The sequence below is a fragment of the Megalobrama amblycephala genome, linkage group LG2 (assembly GCF_018812025.1).
Source record: "Megalobrama amblycephala isolate DHTTF-2021 linkage group LG2, ASM1881202v1, whole genome shotgun sequence".
Lineage (NCBI taxonomy): Eukaryota > Metazoa > Chordata > Actinopteri > Cypriniformes > Xenocyprididae > Megalobrama > Megalobrama amblycephala.
Genome location: NC_063045.1, coordinates 46,386,016 through 46,404,568, shown reverse-complemented (window position 1 = coordinate 46,404,568; position 18,553 = coordinate 46,386,016). Strand labels below are relative to the sequence as shown.

General features: G+C 35.6%; 2 protein-coding genes across 5 annotated transcripts; both read right to left on the bottom strand.

The window, feature by feature from the left end:
• Positions 1 to 1,702: 1,702 nt before the first annotated feature.
• Positions 1,703 to 8,385, bottom strand: si:ch73-52f15.5 (uncharacterized protein LOC100150557 homolog). Of its 3 annotated transcripts, none has more exons than XM_048179302.1 (4): positions 8,270 to 8,385; positions 5,081 to 5,265; positions 4,594 to 4,983; positions 1,703 to 2,562 (listed from the first exon to the last, which is right to left on the bottom strand). In XM_048179302.1, exons 1-4 carry the CDS (start codon positions 8,383 to 8,385, stop codon positions 2,525 to 2,527), a joined length of 729 nt encoding a protein of 242 aa, XP_048035259.1. In that variant the 3' UTR covers positions 1,703 to 2,524. The 3 variants fall into 3 exon arrangements, with proteins under 3 accessions (XP_048035259.1, XP_048035275.1, XP_048035268.1); XM_048179318.1 differs by having other exon boundaries at positions 5,081 to 5,269; positions 8,270 to 8,381; XM_048179311.1 differs by lacking the exon at positions 8,270 to 8,385 and adding an exon at positions 5,506 to 5,711 and having other exon boundaries at positions 5,081 to 5,269.
• A 150-nt stretch (positions 8,386 to 8,535) lies between these two features.
• Positions 8,536 to 18,517, bottom strand: htatsf1 (HIV-1 Tat specific factor 1). 2 transcript variants are annotated; one of them, XM_048179290.1, is made up of 10 exons: positions 18,395 to 18,517; positions 17,120 to 17,284; positions 16,792 to 16,999; positions 16,651 to 16,698; positions 16,105 to 16,259; positions 12,932 to 13,095; positions 12,705 to 12,801; positions 10,571 to 10,660; positions 10,314 to 10,451; positions 8,536 to 9,085 (listed from the first exon to the last, which is right to left on the bottom strand). In XM_048179290.1, the coding sequence occupies exons 2-10, from the start codon at positions 17,282 to 17,284 to the stop codon at positions 8,798 to 8,800; spliced, it is 1,353 nt and encodes a 450-aa protein (XP_048035247.1). In that variant the 5' UTR covers positions 18,395 to 18,517; the 3' UTR covers positions 8,536 to 8,797. The 2 variants fall into 2 exon arrangements, with proteins under 2 accessions (XP_048035247.1, XP_048035240.1); XM_048179283.1 differs by lacking the exon at positions 18,395 to 18,517 and adding an exon at positions 17,975 to 18,124.
• Between the last annotated feature and the right edge of the window lie 36 nt (positions 18,518 to 18,553).

Below are 18,553 nucleotides of genomic sequence, written 5' to 3'. Positions count from 1 at the left end.
ATTGAATTTATATTGCAAATAATTATAATCATAAATAAAAAGTATATTAAATATATATGCATTAATAATTATTTTATATTTTATATTTTTTAAAAATGTATAATATTTATTAATTTCATATTTATTTATAATATATAATATGGAACGCATGTGACAATTGGCCTCTATAGTATCTAGTATTATCACTAGTATGTTCAAAGCTATTATCAGTGTTTGGGGGTAACTGAGTTACGTAATCAGATTACTTTTTCAAGTAACCAGTAAAGTAACACATTACTTTTTCAATTTACGACAAAATCACTAAGTTACTTTTTCAACTAAGTAACGCAAGTTACTTTTTCACATTTATTGACTGACAGCTCTCCTGTCCTCATGTTGAGAGAAATAAAGTGCAGAGGTGTTGTGTGCGCTGTGTGAACATGATGGTTATTGTAGTTCTAGACTAAATGTGAACATGCATTTACTCATCTCACTTGCACAAATACGTTCAGTATTCCTCAAAATTAATAAAAACAGTGATTTACAATCTCAGAATTGTATGCAAACCTGTAATAATTAACTATATTAAACTACACATATACTTTATGTATTTAATCTCACTGTATTAACAAATGTCTTTGCTGCTGACCTTCAATGATCTAATTCAACTATACTAACAAGCAAAAATTACTTTATACTAGATTTAGAAATAAGAGTGTTGAACTTCCTGCTCCTGTATCCTATTCTTCTTTAATCCAGAATGGCAGCACAGCTGAAAGGTTTGAGCTGTGCCCTCTACTGTACAGGTGTGAATATGCATTTCCTTCAGCCTGAGGCTTATTCATTTCACTTTTGGTATGATAGGGCCTTAACATTTGCCAAAAATAGAGCTTTTTTTGTTGTTATTAAAAACAAATAAGTAAGTCCAGCCCAGGTAAGAAAAAGTAATGCAAAAGTAATGTAATGCATTACTTTTCATAAAAAGTAACTAACGCAATTAGTTACTTTTTAGGGAGTAATGCCTAAAAATGCCTGACCTGCGATAAATTATTGATCATTTTGCTTTCATTTTTGGGAAATTAGCAAAAGTTGCATTTAGTGGCTCTCTATGGCCCTTTAAGGTTTGTGGAGAGTGAAATGAATGATTCTGTTCTCCTAGAGAGTTTCCCAAGGTGTTATTTGCAGTAATTGCTGTTTTGCTGGGATGTGGGAGTAAGTGAGCGTGAAAAGCCATTCTCACGTGCATGTTCATACCCCACATCCCCTGAATACATGCAGAGTAGAGAGCACTGCAGCCCTCTTCTGTTGAAGCTGAAAGCATGTAGGAGGACACCTGTGGTGTGGGGGTTTCATATATTTATGAATGAGTGGGAGACGAATCCCCCATTGGCACCCTTGCTCTGCAGACATTGTCTCCCACTTCAGAACCTTATGAAACAGCAGCACGTGAGTTCATGAAGATGTGTGGGTGGCCTAGACGTAGTTGAGTCTTTATCCTCAAAGAAATGTATCCTTAAACTGCAAATCAATGCTTTAAACAAGAGAGAGTGCAGCTGAATTTGAAAACTAGTAAATTGCCTATAAAAAGGAAATATAAAGTAAAAGTCTAAATCTGATTTATTAATAAACAACATAATGTCAAAGTGATTAAAAAATGAAATAAAAAAATCATAATAGCAGACCTGCAAAAAGGATGTAAATGTGTAAAGTAAGTACAAAAGGACAATATTTATGAGGGATTTATTAAACAATGGGTCACATGTCTAATCTGAAAATAGACTGCAGTATACAATTCTTGGAAATAATTGAAGAAATTCATCAATGTGTAAAGCCTTTAGCTGTTTTGTCATACTCATATATCAAAAGTGAGGGACTGTGACAGAGAAATGCTTCATTGCTTGAGGGAAAAAAAGTGTGAAGCAGGTTTTAAGAAAACAGGTTTGTAAAGATGAAATTCATTTGAACAATTTCGAGGAAATTTATTTTTGGATTGCTCATGTCAGTTTACTTTTGGAATTGCATGAACTATGCTTTGCCTTCTGTGTAACCTGATCTAAAGAGTCGACACACTGAGGTTTTGAACGGTCCCCCAAGGTATGAGGAACTTTTCAGAAAGAAAGTTTCCTTTAAAAAGTAGCTATATTAAATATATATATATTTTTTGTCAAATGACAATATAGTTTTTGCATTGTGGAAATTACAGTCTACAGTAAAAATAAGAACTTTCAAAACAGCATACAATACAAAAAGAAAGTTTAGAACAACAATGATTGTATTACAAATAATATAAATAGACTTTACTTCCTCAATCACCAATTAAACAGCTAAGAGAAGCAAACCATTTCCAATCAGGTTTTCTCACTTATGTCCTATTATAAGGTAGCTTATATACATGTTCACGACTAAAAGAAGCAATTCATTTCTGAGGAATGTCTGACGCCATGATAATGATGGTTTGAGTTTAAGCTTACATAATAATGTAAACACAGGCAGTCTTATGCTGAAAATGTATTTTCGTCATAAAGTAAAGCCAGAAATCTCTTCTTCAATACCAGTACAAATCCTTATTGATTTCAGGCACACCTGAAAAACACAAAATGATCACAAATAAACAATCTATCACCACATAATCAGAGTGAACAAATGCACTGCATGTTAAAGGATTAGTCCACTTTTAAATACACTTTTCCTGATAAATTTACTCACCCCCATGTCATCCAAGATGTTCATGTCTTTCTTTCGTCAGTCGAAAAGAAATGAAGGTTTTTGAGGAAAACATTCCAGGATTTTTCTCCTTACAGTGGATTTCAGTGGCTACCAACAGATTGAAGGTCAAAATTACAGTTTCAGTGCAGCTTCAAGGGCTTTAAACGATACCAGATGAGTAATAAGGGTCTTATCTAGCGAATCGATCGGTCATTTTCGAAAAAAATACAACCGTTTATGCTTTATAAATAAAATATCGCCTTGAACGTACTTTCCGCTTCCGCATTCTTCATAACGCTTACACTGAATGTTCTACGCCTTCCCTATTCTACTTACGGAACGAACGCGGCGCCAGTTTCGTTTTTTTCCGTAACTTGAATAGGGAAGGCGTAGGACATTCAGCGTAAGCGTTATGAAGAATGCGGAAGCGGAAAGTACGCTAGATAAGACCCGTATTACTCATCTGGTATTGTTTAAAGCCCTTGAAGCTGCACTGAAACTGTAATTTTGACCTTCAACCTGTTGGTAGCCATTGAAATTGACTGTAAGGACAATAATCCTGGAATGTTTTCCTCAAAAACCTTCATTTCTTTTCGACTGAAGAGAGAAAGACATGAACATCTTGGATGACATGGGGGTGAGTAAATTTATCAGGAAAAGTGTATTTAAAAGTGGACTAATCCTTTAAGCTGCATCTGAATATACATGTTTCCCTATTATATAGCTGGTGAAAAAAACAGTATGTGAAAAGAGTAGAATGTCCAAATTCACTGTACGTATACATAAAATAGATGACTTTATGCTATAACAGTCGTGAAGTAATTACTTATTCAAAGAAGCACCTACTCAGAGGCCACATACACACTGTACATTTTTTTTACGTTGATAAATCAGTTTCAAAATCATTCTCACTGACTTCGCTCCCACGCTGTTCGGTGTGAGGGTACAAAATTCAGCGAAAAGGGTGGATTGATTTACAGCAGTACCTCATAAAATATGTCACACCGACATATCAATACAGACATCATGGCAGAGGCTAAGGGTATGTTTACGCGACAACATTTTATGCGGACAGACGACAACATTGTCAAAACGATTCCTTTACACACAGATCCACGAAAACGACTAAAATTGCTGTATTATGCATGCCAGGCCAGTAGTTGGGGATGACACTTTGTAAAGAAACACTAGACAGAACACCTAATACGCATGCGCATGATGTTTTCACAAATGTGCTTTTTTGTAGTTTACATGGAGATGATAACTGCATAGTTTTTGAAAACTTGGATTTTGAAACCCATTTTGAGACCCTTAGGGGCTGTTTACGTGACAGTTTAACAAAAACAGAAACATTTTTTGTCCATTTTGGCAGTTTATTCACACGACAACAGGGTTTTGGGTCCTGAAAATGCAAACTTTTGAAAATGGGTTTCAAAGTGCACGTTTTTAAAAAATGATATAGTTATCGTCTCTGTGTAAACTACAAAAATGAGTGAGAGGAAGTTAATTTGATTGAAGATTATGAGGAAACAAGGATTTAAAAAAAAAAATTATGTGCACAGATAAATAATTTATAATACTGCAAAAATCCATTAAAAAAAATAAGAAAGTTCAATCATTTCATGGTGACTTTAATATCACTCTACTGTTGCAGTGTTTTTAAGCTCAAACTGAATGAATTTATTTATTTTTGGTGAGTAGCCATTTAATACTAAATAATGTACAATAATGTATTAATACACATTAGCATTGCATTATCACAAAAATGATAAAGGCTGACCTAATTCCCTGTCATTGTTTATTTTGCGATAAAGACCGGATTCATTATCCCTTACGTAAAAAAGAATAGCCTTCTTGCATCAGATGCATCGGTGAATGAACAGTTAGCAATGGCATAAGTTACAGTACCTGAATCTAGGCCGATCCTGCTTCCAGATACATCTTTAAAGGCCATCCCAGAATTCCACTCTGGTCTGGTATCTGATTTTGAGAAGGGCGAGATCATGATGCCCCCTGTTGGGCGATCCATTTGTAACAGATTTAGGTAAGAGTTGGCACTGCTCTCAGCAGCCACGGGCTGTTGGTAGAGTATTTGAGGCAGTTCAAAGCCTGTGCCTTGTCTGGGTGGCCAGAAGGAGGATGATGATGATGATAGTCCTGAAGGATTCACGATAACTCCCTGGGATGGAGCCGAGGCTTCCATGGATGTCAGTTGGGTCAACTTTGAGGAGCCAGAAGAGTGTGTGGACTTAGACCATGTTAGACCCCATGGTGATGATGATGATGATGGAGGGACACCTATGATAAAAAAAGCACATATTTAGAAAGAAAGAAAGAAAGAAAGAAAGAAAGAAAGAAATTTACTGCATCAATAGATTTACTGGCATTAACACACCAGATTTTGGAGTCCTGTTGCTGTCCTTGGCTTTGGTGCTGAGGTCTTTGGGTATGGTGGCTTTGTTCAGGGCACGGAAGAAGTGCTCATCCACGGCAGTGTTGATGTCACCTTGATAGTATGTAAACAGCTGAGGAGGATCTTTACACTCTTCTGAGTGCTCTAACAGTCTGCCCTCCATCATCCTGACTTAGGGATACAACATATATTATTTTACAAAACAGGTTTCATTTGTGTCCCCCATGTAAATATGTCTAAACAGTACTTAACATTGAAATAAATCTAGTATTTTCTCTTATATATTTAGATTTATTTATCATAACATTTTATTAAAAACAATGAAGTTGTGCATCAATTTTATGACTGCTGCAGATTCATTTCAGTGTTGTTGATGCTGTTGACATGGAAACACATAGGCCACTTACACATTGCAGCTAAATTCGGTTGTCAGTTCACCTTTTAGTGCTTAATCGCGTTCTGTACACACACAGTTCAGTAAAATACGGGAGTGACAACCGCATTCTGCAACCGTATTAACTCCCGAGGTAGTGACAGGTAGTGACAACCGCATTTACAGAAATTCTACACACAGAATGAGTGCCGCGCGCTGTGTGAAACTGGCTATACAAGCATAAACAAAACACGACGCCTCCGTCGACTGTGTTTAGTGTGTTTAGTTAAATTGCTGAAAATAACGAGTGTTTTGTCACTTTAATATTACTTTGGTCACGATAACGGATACCAAACACGAGAGACGCTAGAACGTCGCTACGGTTTCCGAGCTGTCAATCATCGCATTTTCGAGAGTGAGTCGTGTTCCGTACACATATGTAGCCTAATGATAATTTAGGGGATTCAATCCCGCATTTAAATGCGGTTGTCACTCCTAAGAACTTACAGTGTGTACGTGGCCATAGGCTAAGTCTGAGGGCGTGAACAGCTCCGGTTAGAACGTCACGGGTTGCCATCTCTTAAAGGGTTGGTTCACCCAAAAATGAAAATAATGTCATTTATTACTGACCCTCAAGTCGTTCCACACCCGTAAGACCTTTGTTAAATCGTTCGGAATGCAAATTAAGATATTTTTGTTGAAATCCGATGGCTCAGTGAGTCCTGCATAGACAGCAATGACATTTCCTCTCAAGATCCATTAATGTACTAAAAACATATTTAAATCAGTTAATGTGAGTACAGTGGTTCAACATTAATATTATAAAGTGACGAGAATATTTTTGGTTCGCCAAAAAACAAAATAACAACTTATATAGTGATGGCCGATTTCAAAACACTGCTTCATGAAGCTTCGGAGCATAATGAATCAGCATGTCGAATCAGCGGTTCTTTGGAGCACCAAAGTCACGTGATTTCAGCAGTTTGGTGGTTTGACACGCAATCCGAATCATTATTTGACAAAGTAGAATCATAATGCTCCGAAGCTTAATGAAGCAGTGTTTTGAAATCTGCCATCACTATATACATTAATGGATCTTGAGAGAGGAAATGTCATTGCTGGCTATGCAGGCCACACTGAGCCATTGGATTTCAAAAAAAAAATCTTAATTTGCGTTTCGAAGATTAACGAAGGTCTTACAGGTGTGGAACGGCATGAGGGTGAGTAATAAATGACATTATTTTTATTTTTTGGTGAAATAACCCTTTAACTACGCCGGTAGTTATGGTGAATGCAGCATAAGCTCGTTGTTTTGATTCGGTAGGAAATGTAAAAGGTGGCTGCTGTTTGTTTGTGGTGCTGACCGACAGACTGACATCTTGCATAAACTCTGCATAGCATGAAATGCACTGATGACGTGTGTGATTTCTACGTGAACAGGGTGCACGAGGGTAAAAACTTAGGTAGGACCAATTATTTAATTCGGACCAAATATTATGATATATGGATGAACATTTTATGGTCCTACGCCTTTCACAGATGATATATACTTATAAAAATACATTTAGACATTGTTTAACATAGTAGGATATGAGGAGACTTTCAACCAGTATAACAAAAATATCTCTGTAGAGAATCACCTATGACACCTTTAATGGATATTATATTAAGATTTAACTTTTTTTCACTACCTTGAGCACAAGGCTTGTACTGTTAAATTCAATTGTAAAATTGACCATGGCAGCTTTATAAAAGCACATGATTTTGTTCCAATATTACTGTTTGAAAGTTTACAGTCAGTAAGATTTTATTTTAATCATCAAAAGTTTTAATCATCCTGAAAAAATGTATCATGGTTTTGCACAAAAAATATTAAGCAGCACAACAGTTTTAAATTTTGATAAGAAATGTTAATGTTAATAACAAAATCAGCATATTAGAATGATTTCAGGAGGATCATGTGACTGAAAACTGGAGTAATGCCATGGCCAGAATAAATTACATTTATGTTAATGTTAATAAACAATACTTTCAAATGAAAAACAAAAGATCCACACTCACTTGTCTTCTTAAAGAATTATTAATTATTTATTATGCAACAAAGCACATATAGATCAAGATTAACCAAACGTTTCGGCAATCAGCATTCTTCAGTGAATTAGTTTGATTCACTGAAAAAGGCTGATTGCAATTTCCACTGCTCTAGGCAACCCTAATTTTTTTTTTTAATAAAAAGCAAATCAGCATATTAGAATGATTGCTGAAGGATCATGTGACATTGAAGACTGGAGTAATGGGTGTTGAAAATTCAGCATTGCCAGAATAAATTACATTTTAAAATATTAAAATCGAAGTTATTTTAAATTGGAACAATATTTCACAATATTACAATTTTTACTGTGCATTTAATCAAATAAATGCAGTCTTGGTGAGCATAAGAGACTTTCAAAAACATTGAAAATTCTTACCAACCCCAAAAGTAGCCTACTATATATTAAAATGTATGAATGCTGCTTGAGATGGAAAACTACAGTTTATTAATATTTAAACATTACTTATTTGATAGAAAACTGGATAGTGCAACAAAATTACCTATTTCATATAAATAAGCTCTTATTTAGTCTAACAATAAACAGTTAACAGTAAAAGTAAAAAAAGACAAAACCACACTTCTAAATGGGAACAGGCTGTACATTTACTATTTATCCTCTAAAGAACTCCTTCCTCAGACTGAAACAGGACTTCAACTGCATTTACAAAAAAAATCCAATCCCCGAAACATTTAACACGCTGCTTACCGAACTGAATCCAGCACACATCCAGCCACCGATCGCACTAAAACAAAATGAATGTGATACTTTGTGCGGAAGGTTGTGCACTGAGAAATGTACCCGAGCGAGTTGAACAAGGTCATCTCAAACAGATAACATCACAGCTGTCATTAAGCTTACACGGAATTACACTTCTTAAGGAAACAGCTTTTTTGTTCACATATAAACCAAAGATCTTGTTTGTGAGGCTAAGTTTCTAAGAAATGTCTTTTCATGAAAGCAAGAAACAAAGATGAGGTCACAAAATGTGTTTTTACTATAAAACTATCAACAGAAGTTGAAATAGATTCGCACAGTGACACACATTAGCATAAGGGACAGTAATAATCACACATATGATTTTTTGCAGTTAAATTTCCATCATTGTTCCCTGAATTTTGAAATGTGGGGAAATGCATTGGCATGTCATGGGAATAATAAAAAGGAAATCACTGTATATTGGTGTGGAGATGTTTGAGCAAGAGACATTAAACAAGTTCTGTTTTCTCTCCACGTTTACGCATCCTCCTCATCACTTCCTGCTAAACTGCTATCGGTCGACTGCATTCCTCCTTCTCCTTCCTCCTCGTCCTCCTCTTCATCTTTTCCCTCCTGTGGTTTTGCGGTGCTTTCGCTTTTACCCTCCTCCTGTTGAGTCGGTTCTGCTGCTTCTTGTGTGCTGTTATTCTGTTGCTCTGCTGCTTTTGAAGGGTCCGCTTTAGAAGGGTCCTCTTTAGTTCCGTCAACCAGGAAAGAGGACCAGGCTTTCAGTCTCTCTTCTCGTTCTCGTGAGGTTTCCTCAACCTGCGTGACCACAACCAAAAAGTGAGGCAAAGAAAAATAAGCAGAAGAAAACAAAAAACGATTTAACCCAGTTGTTCTTTTGCAACCATTTAGCACATTATTTGTACATCTTAAAGACAATATGAAATCAAACGGACCAGATAATGTTGTTTTTATTAACGTTTTGAAGGGTTTTTTTTATTTTATTGCTTTATTAGTTTTCATTTTAATTTTAGTAGTTTTGTGTGTTTTTCATTTTTTATTTTTTTTTTAATTACTTAATAGTTTATAATTATTTTTATTTCAATTTTAGTTTTAGTAATTTTAGTACATACTGTTTATTACGAACAAACTAAATATTAGTACAAACTAAATGACAATTAAAAATGTAACTGAAATTTTTAAAATTTGATTTCACTTAATATTTATTTTATCTCAAGTAACACTTTTTTTATGGTTCTATTTTTCATTATTATTCATTCATATTTTGACAGTTTTAGTAATTTATTATCTTTAAAGCTTTTTGTTTTAGTAATTTTAGCACATACATTTAAAATGAATGACAATTAAAAATGTTGCATTGGCAACTAGCTGAAATAAAACTTTTTATGGTTTTAGTTTTCATTATTATTATTATTATTATTAGTTTTTATTTTAATTTTAGTTGAAGTTTTACTAATTTTGTTGTGCGTTTTTTAATTTTTATTCTTGTTTTAAAAGTTTTTAATAGCTTATTTCAGTTTTAGTTATTCTAGTGCATGCAGTTAAAATGTCAATTAAAAATGTATATATGTATAAATAAATATATTATATTATATTATAATATTAATTTATTTTATGGTTTTAGTCAACTATCATAACCCTATTAACTTATTACATATCTCTGGTCTAATTGTGCATGTGATTCTAAAGGAATTAAAAAAAAAAAGAAAAAAGAAAAAAAGTTTGTGCTAGTTTAGTCAATGTAATAACTTTCCTTTTCCGATGACATCATTTAGGCTGTGCAGACGGTTGGATAATGTTAAACAACAGCCAAATAGCTATTTAGAGACTGTTTTAGCAAACCCACATTCAGTTTGTATGTAACACCCACTTCTCATGATTCAGCAAATTCCTGATGGATAAACTAATGTCCCTCCCTAAATTTCTCTCTCTTCAAAAATCCTGTTTCATTCAGAAAAAACATCAGATCGAGGAAGTAAACTCAGATGCAAATTACAATTTAGAATGACTTCAAACAGTATTTTACCTGGTAATCAGTTACACCATCCCACAGCTGTGCTGATAGTTTCCTCCCACCGAACCAGCGTCCATCCAGAGCCGCCTGACATGTGTCCGCCTCCTCAGGTTCCTTAAAAGCCACAGATGCCACTCCATCGGGGTGCCTCTGTTTCCAATGGAAGAAAGTTGAGTGTAGAAAAAACAACAACAAAAATTTAACACTGACTTGTATAAACACAATTAAGTTATCATAATAATTGTGGACAGAAGTAAAAGAGGACTTACATCAAAGATGATGACTTTCTTCACTTGCCCGAATTTCTCACATTCTGTCCGCAGATCATCTCTGTACTCATTCAGAACCAAAGGATCCTCCTGCATGAGACATATGGTGCAGCTCTTCAACACATTATCAGTTAAAAGTTTGGACACACATGATTAAATTTATATCCTTCATTATCTTAAACCATTTGATCTAAAGGCTTATAATTAAAAAAAGATTGAAATGGGCTTTGTAAAAAAAAAAAAAAAAAAAAAAAATTATATATATATATATATATATAAAAATTGTACCTAACTGGTACTAAAATTAATTAAAAATATCCTGAAATGGATGAGATTTGACCGAATAATGAAGGAAAAGCAGCTAAACAAGTGTCTAGAATACATGTGAACACTTTTTAAATGTTTAAGGATGCCCTTCATGATGTTTGTTAAAGTTATTTATGTCCAGAGTGTGAAAAGCTGAAATCTAGTACACTTTAGAAGAAGCTACAATATAACATGGTTTTGGTTTAACAAGTTTTGTGGTCGATTCCCATCAGTGTTACTTTATAGGTTTTGATCATTTGCTATTATTCTAAAAATGCAGAATAATAGTAAAAATAAAGAGTGATTAGGTGTCTAAATATTTTAATTTGCAGTATACACTACTGTTCAAAAGGGTTCTGTTCAGGGTTGGTAAGATTTTAAAGGAGACCTATAATGCCCCCTTTACAAGATGTAATATAAGTCTCTGGTGTCCCTAGAAGGTTTCTGTGAAGTTTCAGCTCAAACCCACAGATCAATTATTTTTTGTTATAGCTTGTCAATTTTACCCCTATCATGTGCCGTCATGTTAATCTTTTGTGCAAATCCAGCATTGAATTGACCCTCGTTTGAGAAGCAGTATGGCATAAAATGATGGCATGGCAACAACACTCTACTACAACAACTCTTCTTCTTCTCTAAAGCAGCCTAACATGGCCTCGCCCCCTTTGTTGCGTGTTCCCGGTGGCAGGGTTTATATAAATTTTAGGGTTAGTGATGTCACTAAAACGGGAGTTTTGGTAGTCCCTACCAGCCATTTGTTGTAGTCCTTAAACAGCGAATTCTCCCTTTGCATTGAACTTTGAGCGTTGTAACTTTGCAGATGTTGTTTATGCTCAAACAGCAACATTACACACTGACTAAAGTAAAAAAAAAGTGAAATCATAATCAACCCCCCCTTGAATGTTTTTTTTTTTAAGGAAGTATATTGCTCTTACTCACCAGGGCTGCATGTTTTTGATGAAATACAGTAGTAGCGAAATAATATTACAATTTAAAATAATTATTAATTTAAATTAAATTCATATAAAATGTCATTTATTCATGTGATGGCAAATCATTACTCCAGTCTTCATTCTCTTCTGATATGCTGATTTGGTGCTCAAGAAAGATCTATTATTATTATCAATGCTGAATACTTTTGTAGAAACCATAATACAATTTTTCAGGAGTCTTTGATGAACAGAAATGGCATTTATTTTAAATACAAATCTTTTGTAACAATGTACAAGTATTTACTGACACTTTTGATCAGTTTAATTGCTGAATAAAACTATTAATTTCTTTAATAAATAATCTTACTCATCCCAAACTGAATGGTTGTTAGTTAAATTAGCCATATATAGTATTTATAATTAGGCCTATATTATTCATAGTTTATGACAAACAGCTTTAGTTCGATCTTAGTATCAATTTCATTCATTAAACACAATTAAAAGATGTAGAAAGCATGAGGACTTTTGAAGTGCGGATCCACACCTGCATTCCTGCTCTCCTCTGAGCCTTTAAGCTGCACCTACTTCAGGAATGCAGACAGACCTGCCTTGAGCTCTGACGCAGAGAGGTTTATCGTGGTTACAGAGAAACTAAACAATGCCATAGCTCTAAACTGTTACTAATCAAAACTATTTCTATAATTAACTTTACACATCTTGAATACCAGTGCAGGGCTGTACTTATTCTGAGCAGTAAAAAGAAATTCTGTACATCAGCTGAAGCAAAAAGCTCTGTCAAAGTACTGCCAACAAAATGTTCTTCTATTCAATAACATCTACAGTATGTTCAAGTGTTTCTTCTGGGTGTGTCAGTGTGTCCTGAGATTGACCCTTACCTCAAAGTCACTGGGATGAAACATGTTTTGAATGATGAGAACTTTTTCATGCCTTTTGCGAGCTTCCCCGGCCTTCTCCGGCCTCCAGTCCAGCTGCCTGAAGTCATAAATGACAAAAGTGCCAGTCATATTTACAGCAACACACAACATATATTGATTAAGCAGAGCACTGTTGCACCAGAATTGACTAAATAGAGCCGCAGGATTCAACTTGAAAATGTTCTTACTTTTGTTGCTGCTGGAGCTTTTTGCGGTACTCTTTGTTCTTTTTCTTCTTCTTGCTGGCGTCATACTGTCCTTTGAGCTCGAATCGTGCTTCCTCCACGTGCAGTCGGTAGCCCCGAATCTCAGATTCATCCAAGAGCCGCTCGGCAAGAGCTACAGACTCTTTCTGCAGGGAATAATCAAATAAAAATGTATGTCAACAAATTATAATACACAATAAATACACATGTAAAAAGTGTTAGTTTTAAAACAAACTATTAAAACAGTGAAATCAAGCTGACAAAAATAAAATATAAATATTAGATGAGAAACTTGGTAACGTTTTACAATAAGGTTTCATTATTTACCATTAGTTAACTACATTAGTTAATATGAACTAAGAATGAACAATATTTCTACAGCATTTATTAATCTTGGTTAATGTTAATTTCAACATATACTAATACATTATGGAAATCAAATGTTGTATTAGTTAACATTAGTTAATGCACTGTGAAGTAACATGAACAAACCATGAACAGCTGGATTTTTATTAAAGGATTAGTTCACTTTTAAATAAACTTTTGCTGATAATTTACTCACCCCTATGTCATCCAAGATGTCCATGTCTTTCTTTCTTCAGTCGAAAAGAAATTAAGGTTTTTGATGAAAACATTCCAGGATTTTTCTCCATATAATGACTTCAATGGGCACCAAACGGTTCAAGGTCCAAATTACAGTTTCAGTGCAGCTTCAAAGGGCTTTAAACGATACCAGACGAGGAATAAGGGTCTTATCTAGCTAAACGATCGGTCATTTAAAAAAAAAAAAAAATGTAAGTTTTATAAGCACAAATGCTCGCCTTGCTCTGTTCTGCGATGCGCGTTCGTGACGTCACGTAATACGCAATTACGTTGAAAAGTTCGCGCTTGACGTAGGCGGAAGTACCAAGTCCAAGTGTTTACAAGTTGAACGTGCAAATACTAAGTCAAACGGCGTTTACAAAAAAAAGGTAAAACAACAATGTCGGACAATTTTGAACTTCGAGGAGAAGATGAGTTTTTCGCCCTGCCCTACCTTTTTGAACCGGAATACACAGAGGAAGAAATTAGGCAGATGGAAGAGACTGCTGCGGCGACACACACCTCTCAAGCATCGGGCAGACAAGATCTAACGAGACGTGGTGGTGCACATGTGGCAAATGCCAACCATTGCCAACAGAGAAAGAATCTAGATGCTGCCACGACTGGACCATTTTAATCCTGCCATTAGAATCAGTCGGTGAGTCCCTGATTCCATCTCGCTGCATTACCGGACAAAATGGATTTCCACCGTTACTGAGCAACAACGTTTTTAGAGGTGTTTTTGTTCTGATGGAGAAGGGTATGACAGTCTGACGGCACTGACAACACAGGATGAAAGAACCATTAGTTGTTTTACCTTTTTTTTTGTAAACGGCGTTTGACTAAGTATTTGCACGTTCAACTTGTAAACACTGACTCGGTACTTCCGCCTACGTCAAGCGTGACCTTTTCAACGTAATTGAACCTCCTCCAGGAGTCTGAATGACAGGCGATCTAACCAATCATAACGCCGAATCTGCCATTTTGTCCGACAAAGCAGTCAGGGGAGTTAGCAGATTAACATAGGTGGACTTGAAATTGAAAAAAGGTGTGTACTGACATCTTTCCGCGATTAAAACAACATTCCTTAATTTCCTTATGATGTTCATTCATGTTTATTTGATGCTATAAATGAACTAGTAGGAAGAGATGATTGGTTCCATGATGTATTTTTCACTGCGTGAGAACATGATGTGTGGCGAGAGATCGGCATGGCTTGTCGGACATAGCAACAGTAACTAAAGTGGGCGGGTCTTTGCGAACAGTCAATTGCGTATTATGTGACGTCACAAACGCGCATCGCAGAACAGAGCAAGGCGAGCATTTGTGCTTATAAAACTTTAACTTTTTTTTTTTTTTTTTTTTTAATGACCGATCGTTTCGCTAGATAAGACCCTTATTCATCATCTGGTATCGTCTGGTATCGTTTAAAGCCCTTTGAAGCTGCACTGAAACTGTAATTTCGACCTTAAACCATTTGGTGCCCATTGAAGTCCACTATAAGGAGAATAATCCTGGAATGTTATCATCAAAAACCTTAATTTCTTTTCGACTGAAGAAAGAATGACATGGACATCTTGGATGACATGGGGGTGAGTAAATTATCAGCAAAAGTTTATTTAAAAGTGAACTAATCCTTTAACATTAAAGCTTCAGTCCGTAAATTTTGTCTATTTGTCGCCATCTCGGTTTGAAACCTGCAATTGCAGTTATTTGTGGAATTATCATCTTTACGTGGGTTGTGCAGCGGCACGGCTCCTCAGCACGGATGAATCTAATGTTTGCGGTCAGTCACCACATCGGTGTGGATACTGTACTTCAGAATCACAGATTCTACATCTTGGAAGTATGACCAAAATAAGAATTTTCACTGGAAAGTGTCATCTGAAGGAATAAGTAACATGTCCACGACTATTGTTCTGACCAACTGAGAAAAAAAATAAATTGCGCTGCCAATGGTGATTAATTCTAACGATTGCTTAGCTAAGATCATGTCAAACAGTGCAAATTATTATTATCGTTATACTTTGTTCTCAAATTGTTAATGTTAACAACATCAGCATTGCGTGACTGTATTTAATGTTAATGCAGGAGTGGAAGCTAAATTAGTACCAGTGCATCATGTTAGCTTAATTTCCATATATATGCCATCGGAGCGCATCTTCTCAAAGGTTGGCTTCACTGTGAGCAAGACACTGAGCTCACTTCATTTTGTCAAAGAAGAAACTCTGAGAAACATCTCATCATATTTTGAAAGTTATTCTTGGCCTTCCAGTCCTTTTCCATTACATTTAGGTATAAGAGAGCCAGGTTGCTGCTATTGCTCAAGTATAAGGGGAGGGGTCACTAAATACTTGATACTTTAGCCTATACCTTTACCCCCCCTATTTTTTAATACTGCATACAATTTTCCTGTATTTTCTGGTTATATTCTAATAAAGACACTGAGAAATAATTATATATGGTCAGTATACCATTGCTAAAACAACATCTAATCGTGGCCTAAGACTTTTGCACAGTACTATATATAGAATATTTACATGATACATGATCATAATAGTATAATGACCAACCTTCAAGTAGCAGCAAAGTCCATCTCCTTTTTGGTTTCCATCCTTGTCCTTGTAGAGCTTGATTTTATATTCTTCTGTGATAGGATCACGCATGATAATTCCACATTTGGACATGATCTCCACAAACTCATCAGGAGTTATGTCTGGTGGAAGACCTAGCAGAAAGACACATGTGAATAGTTGATGATCAGTTCTTATTCAAACCAGACGACTGATTTAAAAAGCAGATATGGCCACTAGAGGGAGTCAAACCAGTATTTACATCATGATACCAACTTGATATCAATATTAAAGACATAAACCCCTGGTTTCACAGACAAGGCTTAAGTCTAGTCCCAGACTAAAATGCATGTTTGAGCTGTTGAAACAGCAAGCAACATGCACTGACATGTCTTAAAATAAGCCATTGCCATTGTTTTGTCTTAAGATACACGTTTATAAAAGCTACTTAAATGTCCTAATTAAACTATGGCCTAATCCTGCCTTAATCTAAACCCTGTCTGTGAATCCAGGACATAGTAATCTAATAATGGGGAAATTATTTACCTGTCACATAAACATTTGTGTTTTTTTCATTTTCAATTTCAAACCAGCCTGTAAAATACAAGACACAATATTTTCTTTGTTAATATAATTAGAATACTTATTCATAATTATTTAGCTTATAATTTTTTTATATCTTCTAACCTGGATCTGCTTTCCGTTTCTCTCCTTTTTCCTTAGTTTTGCCCTCGTCCGAGCTCTCCTCTGTTTTCTTGGGTTCTTCTGGTTTCTTGGGCTCCTCTGGTTGGGCCGGGAGAGAGTCAGCAGGAGGGGCCGCAGCTAATGGATCAGGGGCCCCTTCCTCATTGAATCCATAGTTTGCTTGATATGCTGCGATGAAATCATCATTTATCTATACAAAAACAAAACAAATAACATGACCTTTAATGCACAATTTATAGCGCATCAGCTCTGATGGGGTTATTAAAACAGACATTGTGCAAATGTAGTATTTCGTTTGGTAATGGAAGACCTTTGGAAACCATGCTCTCTTTTCATGGTCCCAGTCATACGCAGTGCCATCTTCTGGATCGACGTATGTGTATGGATCATCTCCACCCTCTTTCTTCTGTTCATACAGCTGCTGCAAACGGAGCTGCTCGTGAAACTCTTTATTACCGTCTGAGTCCCGGCTCATCTACAGAAACAAAGATAAGACAGAGATAGCCTACTTCATGCAAATCAAGAGCTCTGAAGACACAAACATATTAAACAGATGTAGTATTAGGATGATATCAGATATCTGGAATCTGACAACAAAAACTTGTAAATTCTATGAACTTAAATATTCACTAACATGTAGAGAGCAAATTTAGATATGCTTATAGAAGATATAAGATTGAGAAGAAAAAAACAAAAACAATAAACTGATAGATCACACTGGAAGTAAAAGACTTTTGATAATTCAGTATGAATTGCCGCTTCATTTGGGGCCAGGGTTACTACACATCTAAATCACATTATGAATAAATATTAAAATATAAGAGTTTTCAGCAACATGATAAGAGTGAGACAGACTGATGTGAACTAACGCACATAAATTACCTTATGCCGAAAAATCCTAACTGTACAAGTAATTATGAATCATATTTTTATTGTTGTCTGCCCTAGCTTCCTCCCTGCCTATACTATAATTCGATGTGAATATCTCTCTGCTAAATTACTAATAACGTTACAACAGATAGACGTAATAATGATTCCCTTTAGCATACAGTATTTTGAGTGACTACAGTAATAGAGTGCTACTGTTAACTTTTGCTAGTAGTTTAATACTTAGCCATGTTAAGGAAGACAAAACAACAGTAGCCTATTTACAGATGAAACTGACCTGCACTTGAAGCCCTGGACAAGTCAATAATTTCGCTACATTGCCAGTACAGACTATCAGATTCATTGTTTATTATCTTTATTAATGCCGTATTGATCACTGTCGTACAGTGAGCAGGCAATTATATCAATTAATAATAACTTTAATAATAATAATATTTAAAAAAAAAAAACAGGGCAGCGGGCCAAATCAGCCGGGAATTCTCCCGGTGCCCCCGGTGGCCAGTCCGGGCCTGGATAAAACAGACTGATGTGAACTAAACCACATAAATCCGCTTATGCCGATCTGACGGGTGAACACACCTGCTCATCAGATTATTCAGTGAAACCGCAAGGTCCACATTTAATATAATAAAAGGCGAACAGGAAAAATTACACTGCTTTAATATTTTAAATAAAGAAAATATAAAAGACAACCTACCTTTTCCAGTGCTGAGCCTCCAAAACGTATAAATGTTGCACTTCCGAGGGCAACGCGCAAGTCCCGCGCTGTGTGTCTCCCGGAGTGCAACTGTCGCGCTTACATAGTTCCGCCCTAATGTTTCTCTGTCAGTACTAGGAAGCCTATGATTTTCATTCA

Coding starts and splice junctions, on each gene's coding strand:
- si:ch73-52f15.5 (XM_048179302.1), bottom strand. CDS start 8,385: ATGACCTTGTTCAACTCGCTCGGGTACATTTCTCAGTGCACAACCTTC. Junction 5,266..8,269: donor TGTGTGCTGGATTCAGTTCG/GTAAGCAGCGTG, acceptor TCCCTAAGTCAG/GATGATGGAGGGCAGACTGT. Junction 2,563..4,593: donor CAGGATCGGCCTAGATTCAG/GTACTGTAACTT, acceptor TGTGTTTTTCAG/GTGTGCCTGAAATCAATAAG.
- htatsf1 (XM_048179283.1), bottom strand. CDS start 18,040: ATGAATCTGATAGTCTGTACTGGCAATGTAGCGAAATTATTGACTTGT. Junction 17,000..17,119: donor AGAGAGCATGGTTTCCAAAG/GTCTTCCATTAC, acceptor GTTTTTGTATAG/ATAAATGATGATTTCATCGC. Junction 9,086..10,313: donor ATGGTGTAACTGATTACCAG/GTAAAATACTGT, acceptor GTGGTCACGCAG/GTTGAGGAAACCTCACGAGA.